The 16,652-nt window shown below is 36.7% G+C and overlaps 1 protein-coding gene across 1 annotated transcript in view; it reads right to left on the reverse strand.

The window, feature by feature from the left end:
• The window catches only part of SMCHD1 (structural maintenance of chromosomes flexible hinge domain containing 1), a 74,430-nt gene that overhangs the window by 12,790 nt on the left and 44,988 nt on the right, over positions 1–16,652 (reverse strand). Inside the window, exons 27-37 of the mRNA XM_051610891.1 lie at positions 16,243–16,331; positions 15,246–15,364; positions 14,398–14,565; positions 13,611–13,736; positions 10,002–10,081; positions 8,344–8,501; positions 7,181–7,296; positions 6,678–6,739; positions 3,816–3,903; positions 3,279–3,410; positions 1,896–2,045 (exon numbers count right to left, since the gene is read on the reverse strand). Of these exons, the coding sequence (XP_051466851.1) occupies positions 1,896–2,045; positions 3,279–3,410; positions 3,816–3,903; positions 6,678–6,739; positions 7,181–7,296; positions 8,344–8,501; positions 10,002–10,081; positions 13,611–13,736; positions 14,398–14,565; positions 15,246–15,364; positions 16,243–16,331 (1,288 nt within the window). The remainder of the gene's footprint in view (positions 1–1,895; positions 2,046–3,278; positions 3,411–3,815; positions 3,904–6,677; positions 6,740–7,180; positions 7,297–8,343; positions 8,502–10,001; positions 10,082–13,610; positions 13,737–14,397; positions 14,566–15,245; positions 15,365–16,242; positions 16,332–16,652) is intronic.

The following is a 16,652-nucleotide window of genomic DNA, read 5'->3' on the forward strand; positions in this document are numbered from 1 at the left end:
TCACTGTGGCTCAACAGCAGGTAACTAGTACAGGGAGATAAAAAAGTTACTTCTGCATCGATGAAGAGTCTGAGAAATTACCAAGTAACTTTATCTGAACTGTCAGAGTCTACTCTACAGAGTTACTATTCCCCTCAACAGTATGAAGTTTTAAATATCTGTTCACATTTCTGCCACAAGTGTAAATGCAAGATTTGTGGAGAAAAGCACTATTTTATTAGACCAGTGGTTATAGCTCATCCCTTATCTATACTTCTGCACTTTTTGCCACCCTGTACGTGTTCATATGTGAAAAATGTGTTCACAAACCATGTAATTTATTAGTCCTGAAACATGATTGGGGAAGAAGAGAAACTATGAGTGCACCAATTAATTTTATCTGATACTTCTATTCAGTCCATTAATTTTTCTAGTTTGTTTTTCATACGTACTGTGTCACTTGTCCTTACAGATCAGAGTGGAGCAGTTAGACAGACTGTTCAATGAAAAACGTTTTCCATTATTAACTGCATGTTTCTGTCCCTGAGTGTTAACAACAGAGGATTATTTCTGCTGTGTCATTAAGTTTAATATAACTAGTTCCATAAAAGCAGTTGATGTACCAAATAAAATAAAACATATTATGAAGAAGTTGGTATATAGCATCTATAGATTTTAGTGATTCTACTGGAGTTTTATTGTGGTGATTTTGAAGATGTACAGGGAGATTTTGTATTTGCTGCCAAGGCAGCTCCTGCCTCCACTTGGCACACACTGATGCTGGTCTGCTGGGAAGCTACTTGCAATGAATGAATTAGAAAAGGTGGCTGAGAAAATTTCTTTTTATGTCAGATTCTCCTTCAGTACACCTTCCACCTGTTGGAAGATCCTCACAGACTTCAGGCTAGTAAAACGTGCAACAACCAGAGAAGCCAAATAAGGTAGGGGTATACTTTTGCTCCACAATTTTTATGTGATACTGCAGAAACTTAAAAGAAAAAAATCTTTATCTACATATTTCACTACTATGAATAGTCCTATTGACTGTAGTTCTCTGCAGGCTTTTAAGAAAGATATTGTGACTGTTCCACTCAGAATAAATGTGCAGCTCTGCATTCATCTGGGTTTTTTTGGTATGTTTTGAACAGATTTTGGCTTTGTGCATGGATGTGTCTTTATATTACACTTTTTAACAATAGTTACAAATGAAACTCCTAGGTTTTAAAAATTCAACCTGTATTTATTGAAGAAAAAGTCATTGCAATGACATCACTACAATATGCAGTACTTTCAGAGGTATGCACAATGTTTCAGTCAGATTCAAACTCAACTAAGGCAAAGAGTCCAGGGCAGTAATGACTGAAATAAAGCACAGAGTGGTAGTTTTATCTTCTTCAAATGAGAAGAGGATGCCTTTCTGCAAAATATATGTAAGCCCAGTTAGTCTGACAAAATGTAAAGAGATCCTGGTAAAATTTAATTTCATATATATGAAGAGGTCAGACTAAGTGATCTTAAGATAGTATAACCAAATAGTATTACAGATAAAAATGTAAAGTAACACTGATATTAATGTAAATTTGTAGTTAAACAACTACAAATTGCTGAAGTGTTATTTACAAGTGAAATTGAAATGAGGAAAAGACTGAATCCCCCTTTTATGTCCCAGAGTGTACTTGTAAACTTCCCTTGCTTGGCAAAGATAAACAGTTTAAAAAATGTCCTTCCTTTGGGTTTTCTGAAAATCAACAACCAGAGAAGAAATAATTTATCTACTTATTTGTAAGCGAAAGCTACAGTACATGCTCATCCTCCACCAAACATGACAAGGTGTAAGATCAGTGTTGAAACTGTAGGAAAATAGGCCTCATTAGATCCATTGTTCATGGAGATAAGTGCATTTCAGTCATGCTTACAATTGCAGCTGATCCTCTTTCAAATGGAAACTCAACTGCACTGACTTTCCCCTGAAACTGTGGGATCTCTGTATCATCTTCACTGGGGCTCTTAATTTTTGCTATTATTCTGCCAATGAGATCAATTCCAGTGTGGTTGTTGTATTCATCCTGTAAGTAAAAAAGACAAAACAGTTAGTTTGGAAAAGTAAGTAATCCATTTACATACTGCACTGGGTTTACATGGCAAGGTGCTGGCAGTGGGGGGCTGCAGGGGGGCCTCTGTGAGGAGTGGCTGGGGCTGCCCTGTGCTGGACATGGCTGGTTCCAGCTGGCTCCAACCGACCCATCACAGGGCACAGCTGAGCCCCTCACCCAAAACAATGGTTCCTCTGGGAAAATTTATTTATGAAGGGGCGAAAATGCACAGGTAGAGACAAGAGATAAAAATAAGAGAAACAGCAGAGGGATCACCAAGGTGAGAGAAGGCAGAGGGTGGGAGGTTCCCCTGCAGCCCATGGGGAGGTCGCAGTGGAGCAGGTGTTTCCCTGCAGCCCACGAAGGAGCCATGGTGGAGCAGACATCCATCCACACGGCAGTCCATGGAGGACCCCACGCTACAGGAGGTGGCTATTTCCTGAAGAACTGCAGCCTGTGGAGAGGGCTCATGCTGGACCAATTAATGAAGGACTGCCACCCTCCACTGTGGAGGAACCCACACTAGAGCAGGAAAACTGAGGAGGAAGGAGCAGCAGAGAGGAGCTGTTATGGACTGACTGTAACCACCATTTCACATTCCCCGTGCTGCTTGGGGAAGGATAGAGGAGTCTGGAACAAAGCTGAGCCTGGAAAAGGGTAGGGTGGAAGGTGCTGCTTTTTTTTTTTATCTTTTTTTTTTTTTTCTTCTCATTACTCCAATCTGTTTTAATTGCCAATAAATTAGTTTTTCACAAGTTAAATATGTTTTGCCTATGGCAAATGATGTCCTTGTATCTCTGTGAAAGTTCAAAGTTCAGGATACCTTCCTTTTTTGTAACACAAGATTTCTAAGATAAACTGTCTTCTAGAGGAAAAATCATGGACACAAACACCTGCTCTGTGCGTGTGTGTGTGTATATATGTTTTCTTACTGCCACCTATTCTTGAAACGTTATTTTCCTGTGGCAACAAGAAATGGGTTTCAATTGAGATGTTCAATGGAAAGGATTGCACGTTTTAGTTTTGTTCATTTGTTTGTAAATAAAACAAGATGCACCTGTCATATACTGGAAATCACTATTTACAATTTTTTTTGGTGAGTTAATCTGCAAAGTGATAGCAGCAATGCCTTACAGCCAAATTCAACACACTTTTAGCAGCCTTATAGATTTCCCTAATTATGATTTTGTATTAAAGTATAGTTACCATTACATGGAGGTATAAATCCTTGACCAGCGTACGGCTAGTAAGAGTTCGAACGTTGGAAACTGCTGGAGTAGCTGGTAAAGAATCGGGTAACAAGCGTACAGGGTCATTAGGTACAACTTCAACTATAATCTAGCAGAAAAGGAGGAAGAATAAAATAAAACAAAATAAAATAAAGACTGATATAATTCAGTGCAATTCACCCGCACACATGGGTTGCTCAAAAAACACTGAAACAAATGCATGTGAAATTTACTGACAATCTTGAAATAAATTAGCATGACCATAAAACAGTTCTACTAGGTTGCAAATCATGCAGCTGTTATTCCACAAAATTTCTTCTTAGTTTTAAAAGTTAATGAAAACATATTTTGATAACCAACAGTTGGAAAACAGTAATTAAAAAAACATACAATTCTTGCAAAGCTTGCAAGTGACAATATTTGCATTCAGAATCAACAAAATATTATAATATTTCTCCCAGAGAATTGTGTGTTGCATGTTCTTGGCTTCATGTAGTTAATTACAGATTCAAACCTGGTCACTGATGAGCATATTTGTCTTATCCATTGCAAAGGTAAACTGGATACTGTAAGTGCCCACTCTCTCTGGAACCACTTTATCCCTAAAAAAATCAAAAACAAAAACCAAGCAGAAGCAAGTCAATATTGAATCGGCAAGTAAGTATGCAAGCAATTCAAATTCTGAGTAGTCCTCCGAACTTGTAAGAAAGAATTGTTAAGGCATGGCATATTTTAGTAGTCCTCCATAATACACCTCCCTTCAGCAAGAATGCTATGACTGTTTCTCAAGAACTAGAATCAGGCTTTTGAAAACTTGCATGAGGAAAGTTTCCTTCAAGAGTTTGTCTCTACTAGCTGATAGGAAGGCTTGTCATGGACCTATTATTCAGAAATCTGCAAGTCTACCTCATTTCACTTCCCTATTCAATGAATTTTCATAAAGCTACTGAAACAGAGCATAGAGAAGTTTATTCCTACAACAACAAAACACCTCAAAAGTTAATTGTCTGGATTCGATTTAAATAAAGCCTGAGTAGCTAATTCCTCTTCTTACTCAGAAGGTGTACAAAGTTGGGTAACTTGGACCAGTGGCCGAAGTTGAGCACAGAGAAAAGTTTTCATTCTGCTTTACAGTGTTCCAGAGTGCAGACTACTGGCAAAGAGCCCCTAACATCAAGATAGGAAGACAAGACAGACACCTCTGCTTCTGCTGCTATGAACAGAACTTCACCCAGGAAGGCTGGAGAGCAACCAGAAAACTGTTGCAGTGTTTAACAAGGGATAGCAGTGATTTGTGAATGCTTCGAAAATTTTCAGGAGATGCAAAGAGTCTCTAACTAAGATTCAGTCAGACATCTCTCTGAGAGAATGACTTATGACACTTTTGAGCTGATTAATGAAATTCTTGTTTTCAACATACAGCCTTTTATCTGTTTTGTCAATAACATCAATAAATTTGTGTCCTCTTATTTTGTCTGGGAAGGACTAAGATGCAGGATTTCCTGGAATCCTTAACTTGTAAAAAACAAAATCCCAAACCTTTACCTAATTTGTAGAACAGGCCATGACTTTTCCTTTTCCTATTTATATGGAGAAGAAACAACTGAACCTTCTTTTCTGCATTTTATCTAGGTTAAGATTGCTAGTAGCTTCTGCCATGTCAGAATACATTAAAAACTGAGTTGTAAATAATCTGCTGCTGAGAATCTTGTGGCTAAACACCACATAACCAGACATATGCTTTAGAAAAAGAAGAAATCACACATTTGTTGTTAAAGTTGAAAGACTGTATAAGAGCATCCATTGGTGTTAAATGGATGAGAACCATCTGTGACTGTGCCAAGGACAGAAAACCTTGAGAGAAACCTTAAGGTTGTAGTCAGTGATGCCACAGACACTGGCAGCAATGAGTAACATGTACTTTCCTGCAAGAGCTGCTAATGGGTAACCTCTACCATCTGTCATTCCACATTTTTTTGTAAGGTTGGCAACTTTATTTCTGGGTATTTGTAGACAACTAGTAAACTACAGGTACTAATGTCAAGATTTTCATAATTCCATATTCAAGTCACACTGACCACCACAGTGCTTTTCACAGGAAAACATTTACTAGCATGACTACGAATTGGCACATGCATTCTAGCTGGTTTTGTTTTTGGTTTTTGTGGGGTTTTTTTCCTATGGAGGTACAAACACATGATGCAGAGTGCCTTGTTTTGATAATGGGTTTGGGTGTTCTTATGTTTTAATTAACTTTACAACTAAGAATTTCTCAGAATGACCAATGTCACAGAAATGCATCTCATACTTGGTCCAAGTCTGGAGTAATCCTTGCTTTCTAGAGAAGTTAATTCCGTAAGCTTGGACTAGCCACACAGAAAGCTCTGCTGTGTTAAAAGCAAAACCACACTTTTGTTTTGGAACCTAACTTTGCTATAAGCTGTCAAACTCAGAAGGCTTTGGAACCTCTGGTGCCCTCAAGGTAAAGAAAGATCTTGGTAATGATACAAAAAGTCATGCTTAAATAGCTTTTTGAATTAGCTGTAATCTCTTTCATGAAAAAGCCTTTATATACATTACATTGCTGAACACCATCTGAGAAGTTAAAAAGACTGAATAAACAAAGGTCATACCAGCTGCCTTCCCAGATGGGATACTTTCTTGGATGGCCAGGACAGATGGAATTACAGATGGAGGTACACATGCACTGCATATCAAGCTGGGCGAGAACTCTGAAGTTGAGCCTCAGGTCCCCGTAAGAGTTAATGCTACATTCAAGGTCTTGAAAACACAGATTTCCAAGGATTACAAATAAGATGCATGGTTTCTTGAACTCTACAATGCACCTCAAAAGAGAGGAGAGCCACAGCTGAGAGGGAAGTTAGGAAACTTCCTGTCACCTCCAGAAGTGCTAACACTCATATGCTTCTGGAATTTTGAGATAACTGAGCTGCTGCAGCCTTTATTCCTCTGATACAGGAACTAGGATCAGCTGTGCAGCAGTGGTGTCGGTAGCATTAAGGTGATCCTAAAGTTTGCTTTCTAAAAGCACAAGGAAAGTCTGTTCCTAGGAAGCAAAAGAGTTATTTAACTAATCCTGCCAGGAATGCAGAAAGAACGTGGCAGTCAGGCACCAGCTTAGGATGACCTCTAGTTCTGCTGCCTGTCATCTAAGACACCATCTCTGAAAAAGTAACCCAAGAAAAGACCACTAAACTGACTGGGCCATGGTCATGGTTCAGGATTAACACACAGCAACAGAAGGTATCAAATCAGTTCAGCTCCCATTGTCCAGCCTGCAACTCTATAGCAGTTCAATGTGACATTTAAAAGAATTATGGAATGTTACTAGATAAATGACAAGCAGATGGTGTACCTGAAGTAGAAGAAGCCATCTTCCTTGTCATCCTTCACTTTACTACAGCTAAACGTTGTAACCTGAGAAGAAAGATGCAATATTTTTTATTCAATATACTGATAGTTAAAGTACCTTACTTTTAATACGCTATCAAGTCAATGACTTGCAGTACTGATAGCATACTGTAATTCAGTATCATCACCTATAACATAGACTCTAGTTCAATATTCTTAATTCTCAGACTCTTTCTTTGCAAAATTCAGGGTGGACACTTTGAGTAATCTCCCTGCTATTAGCTTCTGCAGAGAGGTAGCATTTTTGTCTTTATTATAGTCTTGACATTTGAACAGTCTGACAACTTTTAACAGGACAGATACTGATAAACAAATATAACTGATACGTAATACTTTTTATTTAAGATCTAGAACGCAGTATTGATCCAAGTTAAATGAAGGAAAGTTTCTAGTACAACCTCTATGCTGGCACTTCATCCATTTTGAATACTCATTTTGATGACTTACATCAACTGGCATCCTAGTTCCGCTGCTCTGTGTTTCCCACATATTCATAGAAATCCGTGCTGGATTAATATTTTTAATAATGTTGTCATCTTCAGAAAGGACACTAACCATAAAATCTGTAGAACGAAAGATAGCATTTTTTTCAATATTATTTTAATTCAGAATTAAGGCAAACAAACTCCCTGAATTCCTGCACCTCTCACACTTAAAGGAAAACCACACAATACCCACATTCTAAACAACAAAAAATTAAAAAAAGATATGGAAAACCTTCTCTCCCTAGCGCTATAATTAGATCAGGTAACAATTCTTAGAAAAAATACCCACCTAACTTTATCCAATGACTGCTTAAAAAAAAAATAAAAAAATCCTCAAATTTCAAGTCTGCCTTTCCCAGATTATCATTCTTATCAAAATAGCAAGCCAGGATTATTTTTGCTCTCAGGAAAGAACAATCATTAGCTAGTTAGGTAACTGATTCCTTCCTTTGTGCCAAAGTTTCCTTAAAGAAAAAAGCAGAAGTTTCAAACTGAGTTTTGTTTTTAACAAAATATGTTTACTCATGGTCATAACCTGCTTGTCTTTATCTGTTTATGCTACTGTGAATACTAACAAGGATATAAAAGGTGAGACTGTTTTTTGTTTTCTTTTATGACTCAGCAGCCTTAGAAAGCAAAGATCATCATTTTGTGAGAGAATAAAGCAAAAGTGAAGAATAATCTGCACTGTCCCTGGCATCCTTCTGATCGCTGTTTGGTTCCTCTTGGCTCTCTGCTGCCTCTAGTATCATAGTTACTGCCTTTATTACTATTCCACAGAAACTGACATGAGGGAAAACATGCATGAACTAGCTCAGATCATCTTTTGGGAAGATCAAGAATGGAAATATAGTGTTTCATTAAGGACAGAAGAAATTCTGTATCTTACTATGTATTGAGAAAAACAGACAATAATGTGGAACAAATAAATAAGGTCTTTTGAAACGTTTTCCAAGGTTCGTATGTGGAACTTTTCTCTCCAAGTGCTACAGTGTGTGACAGAGCCATGTCAATTATGGCTGTTACAAAGAACTGAGACAAAACAGACAAAAAGAAAGAAAGTAATTTCATAGGTTTCCAAAGCTTTTGAGCAATTGGCTTCCACCAAAGAATCCTTATACTCACCAGGGAAGGTACCTCCTGCTGGAAAAGAAGCATTTTTGTCGTATTTTACATTCAAGCAGACAGGTTTCTCAGGATCAGGTAGGACATTCAACGTGATCAGAGGACAGTCTAACACGGTCTTGTTGTACGAGGCCTTAAGCTGTAAAGTGTGCTCTCCCCTGAAATATACAGAAATCATAAAAATTGTTATCAAATACCTCTTCAGAAAAGACAGTTTTCAACACACTTCAATTGTGAATCATGTACATTCAAGTATGATAAAAATCGAAGTTATCAATAGTAAAGGGATGAAAAAATCTGTTAATGTGAAATAATGAGTTTAAGATATTCTTAAGATATTAGTTTATTTATGTTTATTTTGCTTTAATATTTCATTAGCTTGCTCATATTTAATTGTCTGTCTGTGAGACATTAGCAACTACAGCTGTAAGTTGCCAGAAGACAGTAAGTTGGAAAGCAAGCATAGCTAATTAAAATGCTGTCTGAGAAGCATTCTGCTTTGACAGTTTCGAAAGGGTGAATTTGGGTGCATCCATCTCGCATTTAGAGAAGCGCGTGACAAGCGTGTCATGTCTTCATTGCTAGAGAATAACTGGTTTTCTTTACGGTTGTTAAAAACTTGAAATTTAAGTCTTTATGCAGAACTGGGAATACTGTATTTAACTGCATAGAGGCTGTACTACCCAGCCAGTTTTGATTTGCTATAAATAGTATGATGTTACCACTGAACACACCTGTTTCTAACCTCCAGAAATACACTGACGATGAATATTCATCACCCTTCTACCAAGACGCAGGCATTATAAATACACTGAGCACCATCAATAGTATTTAAAATATATTTTCTTCCAAATGCAAAACAATATTATGGATCAAATCCTGCAGATATGAATGCAAAAACATTTAACTGCTGTGAAATACTTCAAAAGTTTAAGAACAAGCACTTATTGCTAGCTTTTAAGCTAACTAAAACCCACTTAGTCTCCCGGGAAAAGCTCAGGGATACATGGAGTGGGTAGCAGAATGGTGAACACAAGGAGGATACAGAAATAATGAATTTGAAAAGTCAGATGGGATGTGTGTGTTTTAGGGGAGCCAGGGTGACTGACATGAAGAAGCAAGAGCCACAGGACACACCATCTGCCAGAAATGAGACTTCATCAGTTTTACTGCCAATAAGAAAAAATAAATGTGTATACTTAAAATACTTTTGGACACTTTACCAAATCTTTAAAACAACGGCTAGCACCCAGAGAAACTAAGGTTTCAACACTCCTAAAAACACGCCTACTTTGAAAACACGGTGTCTAGTCCAAAGGCTGTACATTTTGAATATTTTAAGTGGTTTATTATAGCATCTGCACTAGGTACAAATTGACAATTACAAGGAGTGTTTTACCACAACCAGAAAAATCCAGAAAATTAGAGAAGCAGCTTCTCAAGAAGACCAAAAGAAGCAGCTACTACATTTCAACTAGTTAAGCACTTAAATTCTTCAAGCTCACTGTCTGGTCTTCTACTGGCATATAAATAATAAATGTTTCATCTTAGCTCTAGATTAATTCTTGGTAGGTACTTTAGGAAATGTACAGCTTAAATACATGCAGGAAACAACATTTCAGAACTCAGTTTTTTTCCGTACAGTTTTCACTACTTACCTAGGTGCATGAATACTAATAACTCCCAGGTTAGCCCTACCATTTTCATCTGTTTTATGTAGCTGGTTTGAAGGAACAATCTGTCAAAAAGAAGAATAATAATAAATTATTTCAATAACATAGAAATAATACCAAGTTTTACTATAAAATGTTTATAATTTGCCTGTGTACTGTCCATCCACTAGAGCAACAACTTCTTTGTACTTTTGTGCCCTAAATTGGTGAAAGTTACATTGCTATGAAACAATATTAAGAGGTTTCAGAATTTTCTCTGCCAGTTTTTGAAGACAGTAACTTTATTTAAACTAGGATATTTTTGTGAATATGTTCCAATATTTTATTAATGTTATTTAACTGCTATTGATACTATCACATCACTCATGACACGTGTTAATCTGAGTATATTTTCAGATTCTAAAATCTTCTACAAACTCTTTATTGCCTTTTACAGTGTTTCACCAGTTTGCACAGAGATTCCTGGGTATCAAAAATGAGTGAATTATACAACTGGAGCAAATACAACCACAACATCTGTGTATCTTTTCCTCCCCCCATTCTAGAACCACTGCCACAAATGTAAGACTGCTAGACAACCTAGAAAAAAATGTCATGACAAGTGAAGAAGTACAGTACCTTATTTACCGAAATGTAATGACAGACAAGAACTAATCACTATACTGTAAGAAATGGCATTTAATGAAAAACCAATAGCAATAACTTCTTGTCAGTGGTCTTTTAATATAATAACACATATAATAACACAATAAAAACACAATATAATAACAATATACATCTCCTGTTCACCCTGAACATCAATTAATTCTGATTCAAAGTCCTTTGATGTCAAGGGAAATTCTACCATTGACTTGAAAGAATTCTTGGTGAATCCCACTGTTAGAAAATAACTCCCCTTTAACTATCTGGTGTTCTTCAAAGTGTGTCTTCTATGTGCACCCTGTCCGGGCCGCATTTACTTCCCCAGCACGGAAAGTGAAATCGTATGATTGGCAGTAATATTAAGTCATACTTGCCTTGACATATTATACTGGCAAATCAGCTATCACTTCGCTTTCCTCATCTTCAGTGTAGCAGATAGAGAATGCCTATCCTGTCATTGAAACAGGTCTTACAGAATACTAATACACTCTTAAAGCAGAAGCTATTGATACAGCACAACAAAGTGGGTCAAACATCTGCCAACATCTGAATAGTCTTCCAAATTAAACTGCTTTCCCTTTGCTATTTCAGCACAAATTTCAGGAGACTAGGTGTCTAGTATCCACTTACACAAAAAACAATGGTTTTGGAATATGTGAAGTGGGCAATCTTAATCCATAATTGTTTTATTTTCCAAATCTCACTTCAGTAATCTAAAAAAAATGGAACTACTTTAGGGAAAAAAGTGTGAATGCTGGTTCAAAATGGATTAGTTATGGGAGTATGAATTTATCCTACCATGTCACTAGAGAAAAGCCATGGCAAAAAATGTGTGCTTTATGATTCAAACGAAAAGCAGCATTGTAAAGATAATACTGAGAAAATTGCCAGACATTTCATGAACTCTTTTGAAGAGTATATTCAACTCAAGAAAATAAATCTGTATTTGAAATTACAGTACATCACAGAACTGAAAGTTTTTTTTTTTACAGGAACTACTGCTTTGTGCATTTCCACTACTGAGCTACATATATGAGTTAAGAGTGTTTCTGTTCAGCCATACTACATGGCCAGCTTCTGTGGTTTTTTTTTGTTGTTTGTTTTTGGTTTTTTTTGTTTGTCTGTTGTTGGGTTTTTCTGGGTGTTGATGACTGGACTCTCATCTCAGAGGTCCTTTCCAACCATGATGATTCTCTAATTTAGTTTTGGATCTGTAAGATACAGGATGGAGTCCAGGAAATGCATGCTGCAGAGTATCAGTCTTAGTAGACTTAGAAGGCAGAATGTGAAATACAGACAGACAGCTTATCTGAGAATTTCAGTACCCAAAATCTTCTCACTTCCTTTGGGAGACTGTGCATACAACTAGTCTGAAATGCCAAAACAAGGCAATTCTATAGACAGGTTGTCCAAGATACTCATGAAGACTGATCCCATCTCTGCTCAGCAAATTCGCAGTTGATTGTTCCCTAATGTACAAAAGCAACTCTTAGAAATGATACCAGTGTTAAGCTGTGGCAGAGCTAATGTGTAATAAAAACATTACAACAATGATCCACCTTGGCTTTCAGAACACTTTCTCCTGGACAAATCCCACTTGGACAAGGAGCATGCAGACTTTCTAAGCCCTGCTGCTGGTTCTCTCTGCAGGAGTATCTGAAAAGGCACAGCATGCCTCCACAACATCTCTCTGATTGGACAATACAACCACACGGTGTTATTGTCAAGATTGTATAGTCTCTCAGGAACAACATAATTAGAAGCCCCAAGGAACTACAGCTGCCATTACAAAGGCAGTAGGTGGGCAAACAAAAAAAAAAACAACCCCAAACTATAAGGCAGGCTTTTATGGCAAGAGATTGAAAAGAGACAGAAAATAAAATGTTCCATATATCAAGAAATATCCTTAAGAAAACCCAAAACAATAAAAATAAGCAATAGTAGAAAAGTAAAACTGGGGAAAGGTGAGGCTGTGGCACAGTTCTTGAGGGGTGAGCAAAAGGAAGTTCTTGGCTGTTGGGTGTTCTGGGAGAACTGAGAGACAGAAATGCATGGCAAGCACAAACAACAAGGGAAGAACAGCCCTGCATGAAAAAGATGTCACATATAGAGGTGGATGAATATATCCTGTAGTGGTAACGTACACATTCAATATAATAGTCCCTGCACCAACAATCAGGAATGTTTCACAGTTTTACTTTTTTCAAATAACAAGAGAAAAATTTTCCATGAATGGAAAATTCTGTCAGACTCCTTTCTTTGTACAGACCACCTGCCACTCATACCTCACTCATGGAAAGGACAGTAAACACTTAAATTTGGGTTAGATTTGCATCCTCAGTTCTAACTTGGTTTGTATTGTCAATGCTTTTTCACAGGGATAATCAAGTAGGAAGCAAGCCTGCTAACTAGCTTTACATACAGACCATAAGTCATACATTCAGGAATGAAAGTAAAAGAACCATCAGAGAAAAATTACTTGGCTGCCAGTGTGGACATAATAATAATAATAATAATAATAATAATAATAATAATAATAATAATAATAATAATAATAATAATAATAATAATAATAATAATAATAATAATAATAATAATAATTCAGTAAATTACCTCAGATAAAATGGGAGATGGGGGCAGGGTGGTGTGCATGCAGCATTTGGGAAGAGGTTCAGTAGAAGATCCAGAATGTATACTACTTATATTTGGATGCTTCACTATGAAAGTTTTACTATATTTTTTATTGTTATAATGAAATAGAGCTGAGCAATCTGTCCTGGGAACTATTCACATTACTCATTGACACTACTATTATGAGATCAATTATTCTTTTCTGCCCTTACAATATTTTACTGACTTTACAAAAAATGTCTTTAAAATGAAGAAGATAATGTTGACATGACAACAGAAATTTGTGTAAAGCAAAGTTCACATAAAAAGGACTATGCTTACCTTTAAGTTGTTACCCTTTATAAGGCTAATTTTGACATTAGGTTCAGGAGTTGGATTTCCCCATTGATCACAGAGCTGAACAATAAGAGGCTTCTGCAGTTCTCTACCATTAATCACTGCAACAGGCTGGAAGAGATACAAACGTTAAACGCATGCACGGTTCTTCATTTTCCCAGTCCTTGCCTTTGCCTTCTGTCACTTGAGTGTGGCCTGAGCCTTTGGCTGGTGAAGACTGAGGCAAAAAAGCTGTTGAGTACCTCAGCATTCTCCACATCCTAGCTAACCACGTATCCTGTTTCCTTCCAGAAGGAGCCCACATTTTCCCTAGTTTTCCTTTTATCACCAACAGAACAAATGAAGCTTTTCTTGTTGCTCTTGATATCCCTGATATCCCAGATTTAATTATATCAGGGATTTAGCATTCCTAACCTGATCTCTGGATCTCTGGCTGCTTGGAAAATTTATCTGTATTACTCCCAGGCTACCTGTCCTTGCTTCTACCCTATGTAGGCTTCCTTTTTTAAGAGATATTAAGGAATACAGCATTGTAAACACACACTCACTAGTTAGATTACTCCAAAATAAGTTTAAAAAACCAAATGTAGTTAACTATTGCATGAAAAATGCTTCACATCTAAAACACAGCTATATAATTAGATAGACTGCAAAATACTTCCTTAATTTTGCTTCTGTTACGTTGTCCTGCGTAGACAGAAAGCTCTGGAGATAAAAGACCAGCTGATTAGGAACCTTGTTGTTTGTCCTAAACCAAAGTTGTGCAACTTACCTTTTCTAACTCTGGCCAATCCACAAACTGCAATTTAGCAGGGAATCCTGCAGTTAAATATACTCTGAGAAAGTCAGAAAATTCACGCCAAGCGAAGCACAATTCTTTGCTTCCAAGTAAACAGTTTTTAAACCGAATACCTCTTACTCTCATTGTTAGAGTACTTTCCTATTGAGAAATAAAAATATTTTATCAAGAACAAATAAAGGGAAATATAATTCATTATTTTTTTTTCTACATTATTATAATATTTATGCCTGCTAGAAACTATTTGCTGGTTTTACTGTGAGACACTGGACTTAAAATTAAACTAGTTCTATTCCTTTTCTTAGATTTGATTTTGTGAATAAGAAATGATCAATTTAAAATTCAAACATTTCTCAGGACCTTGTTTTTCAGTATATAAGAATTATGTACTACTTAGTAATATCCAGCATATTTTAAAAGGAACTACAGCACACAATAGCTTTAGTCTGCTCTACAAGGTTCTTCAAAAGATCAGAAAATCAACTGTACCACCATAAATAAACACAGAAGACGACACTAAAAGCAAGTTAGAAGAAAAGTTTTATGACAATGTACTAGAAACAAAGCAAACCTGACTCAAGCACGAAGTGAACTGACCCTCATACTGTATAGATGCAGCAGTGATCAGGTTTTTAACAGATCCTAGAGAGCAGGATTGTACAATGTTAATGCTTTAAGTCTTTATCATTCTCGCAGGTTACCACCTAGTGTTTAATTTTACTCCCTTTCCCTGGTTCTGGTTTAATTCTGTGTCACAGAATTTAAGACAATTACAACACAAAGGCCACAAAGAAATAAACTATATGACATCTTATAAATACCTGCCAAGTTATTTTCAAATTTGATTTATCAAGTCCAGGCCCAGAAACTCCTAGGGAATTTACACATGCAGATGTCACTGTCTGCACCTGATTTCCATACTGATCTGTAATCATTACATCTGTTAAAAAAGATGTTGACGATTAAAATTATTATTAAGATTATTACCTCACTAGCTGCTTTCAAGAAACATTATACAACACATAGAATATACAACATACACATGAAATAGAGAAAAAATACATGAGTATCATTGAATCACAGAGTGGCTGAGGTTGGACCTCTGGAAGTCATCTGGTTGAACCTTCCTGCTCAACCAAAGCCACCAACAGCAGGTGTCCAGGACCATGTCCAGATGGCTTTCAAGTATCTCCAAGGATGGAGACTGCAATCTCTCTGGGCAAACTGTGCCAGTACTCAGTCACTCTTGTAGTGAAAAATTGCTTCCTGATGTTCAGAAGGAACATCCTGCATTTCAGGTTGTGCCCATTATCTCTTCTACTGTCACTGAAAACCACTGGGACAAGCCTGTCTCTATATTTTCACAATTCTTTATCTCTTGCCATGGCATGTAGCAACTGTGTACAGAAGCCAAAGGAGAATGAGAAGACTGATCACTAACATGCCTTCCTCTTAGGTTAAAGTTAACCTTAAAATATTTTACTTTGCAGCCCATGCCTTTGAATAATCCCAGTGTTGTTATGGCCTGCAAGATTTCAGAATACATGAACTAAACAAAACTACAATTTGAACTCAGTGTGATGAATGCCCCAATGTACAAACTAAGAAGAAAATTTTCTCAGAGTTACTCCAGAACTGTAAAATGGCAATTTAGAGAAGTCTGATCATCCTTCCATGAGTGAGAATGTAAACCTGTTTTTTATATTAAAATAGTCAAAGATACTTCACTCTTGATGACATCTGTATACATAACAGGCTAACAAACTGCAAAGAAATGTATCTTACAGGTAACTGAAGAACATAATTAGCAACACTCACCAATTTCACTTGGTAGTTCTTCACCCAACTGCAGTGTATTTGGTCCTTTTAATTTACATTTAATGTGTTTGGGTTCATCAGGAAGTGGCCTAATTCAGCATATGAAAATTTACTTAGTTTCATGAAGACAGTAACTTAAATAGCAGGCATGAAAAAGCATACAGCAGTTACCCATTCATGAGTGGACTTTATTTACTCTCTTCTTGCACATATTTAGATCAAGCCTCATGTACACCTAAGTTACACTGAAGCTTTCATTTTGGTCTCATCAAAGCAGCTTATCAGACACAGCTTACATAAAATTCTATATTGCTGTGATTTGTTACCTTATCTGTAATAGTGTCCCAACTAGCATTTTACCATAGATCAGATAACTAGCCAGATAGAGTAGTATTCAAGCTTGGAGTATT

This window comes from Apus apus, chromosome 2 (assembly GCF_020740795.1).
Source record: "Apus apus isolate bApuApu2 chromosome 2, bApuApu2.pri.cur, whole genome shotgun sequence".
NCBI classification, from domain to species: domain Eukaryota; kingdom Metazoa; phylum Chordata; class Aves; order Apodiformes; family Apodidae; genus Apus; species Apus apus.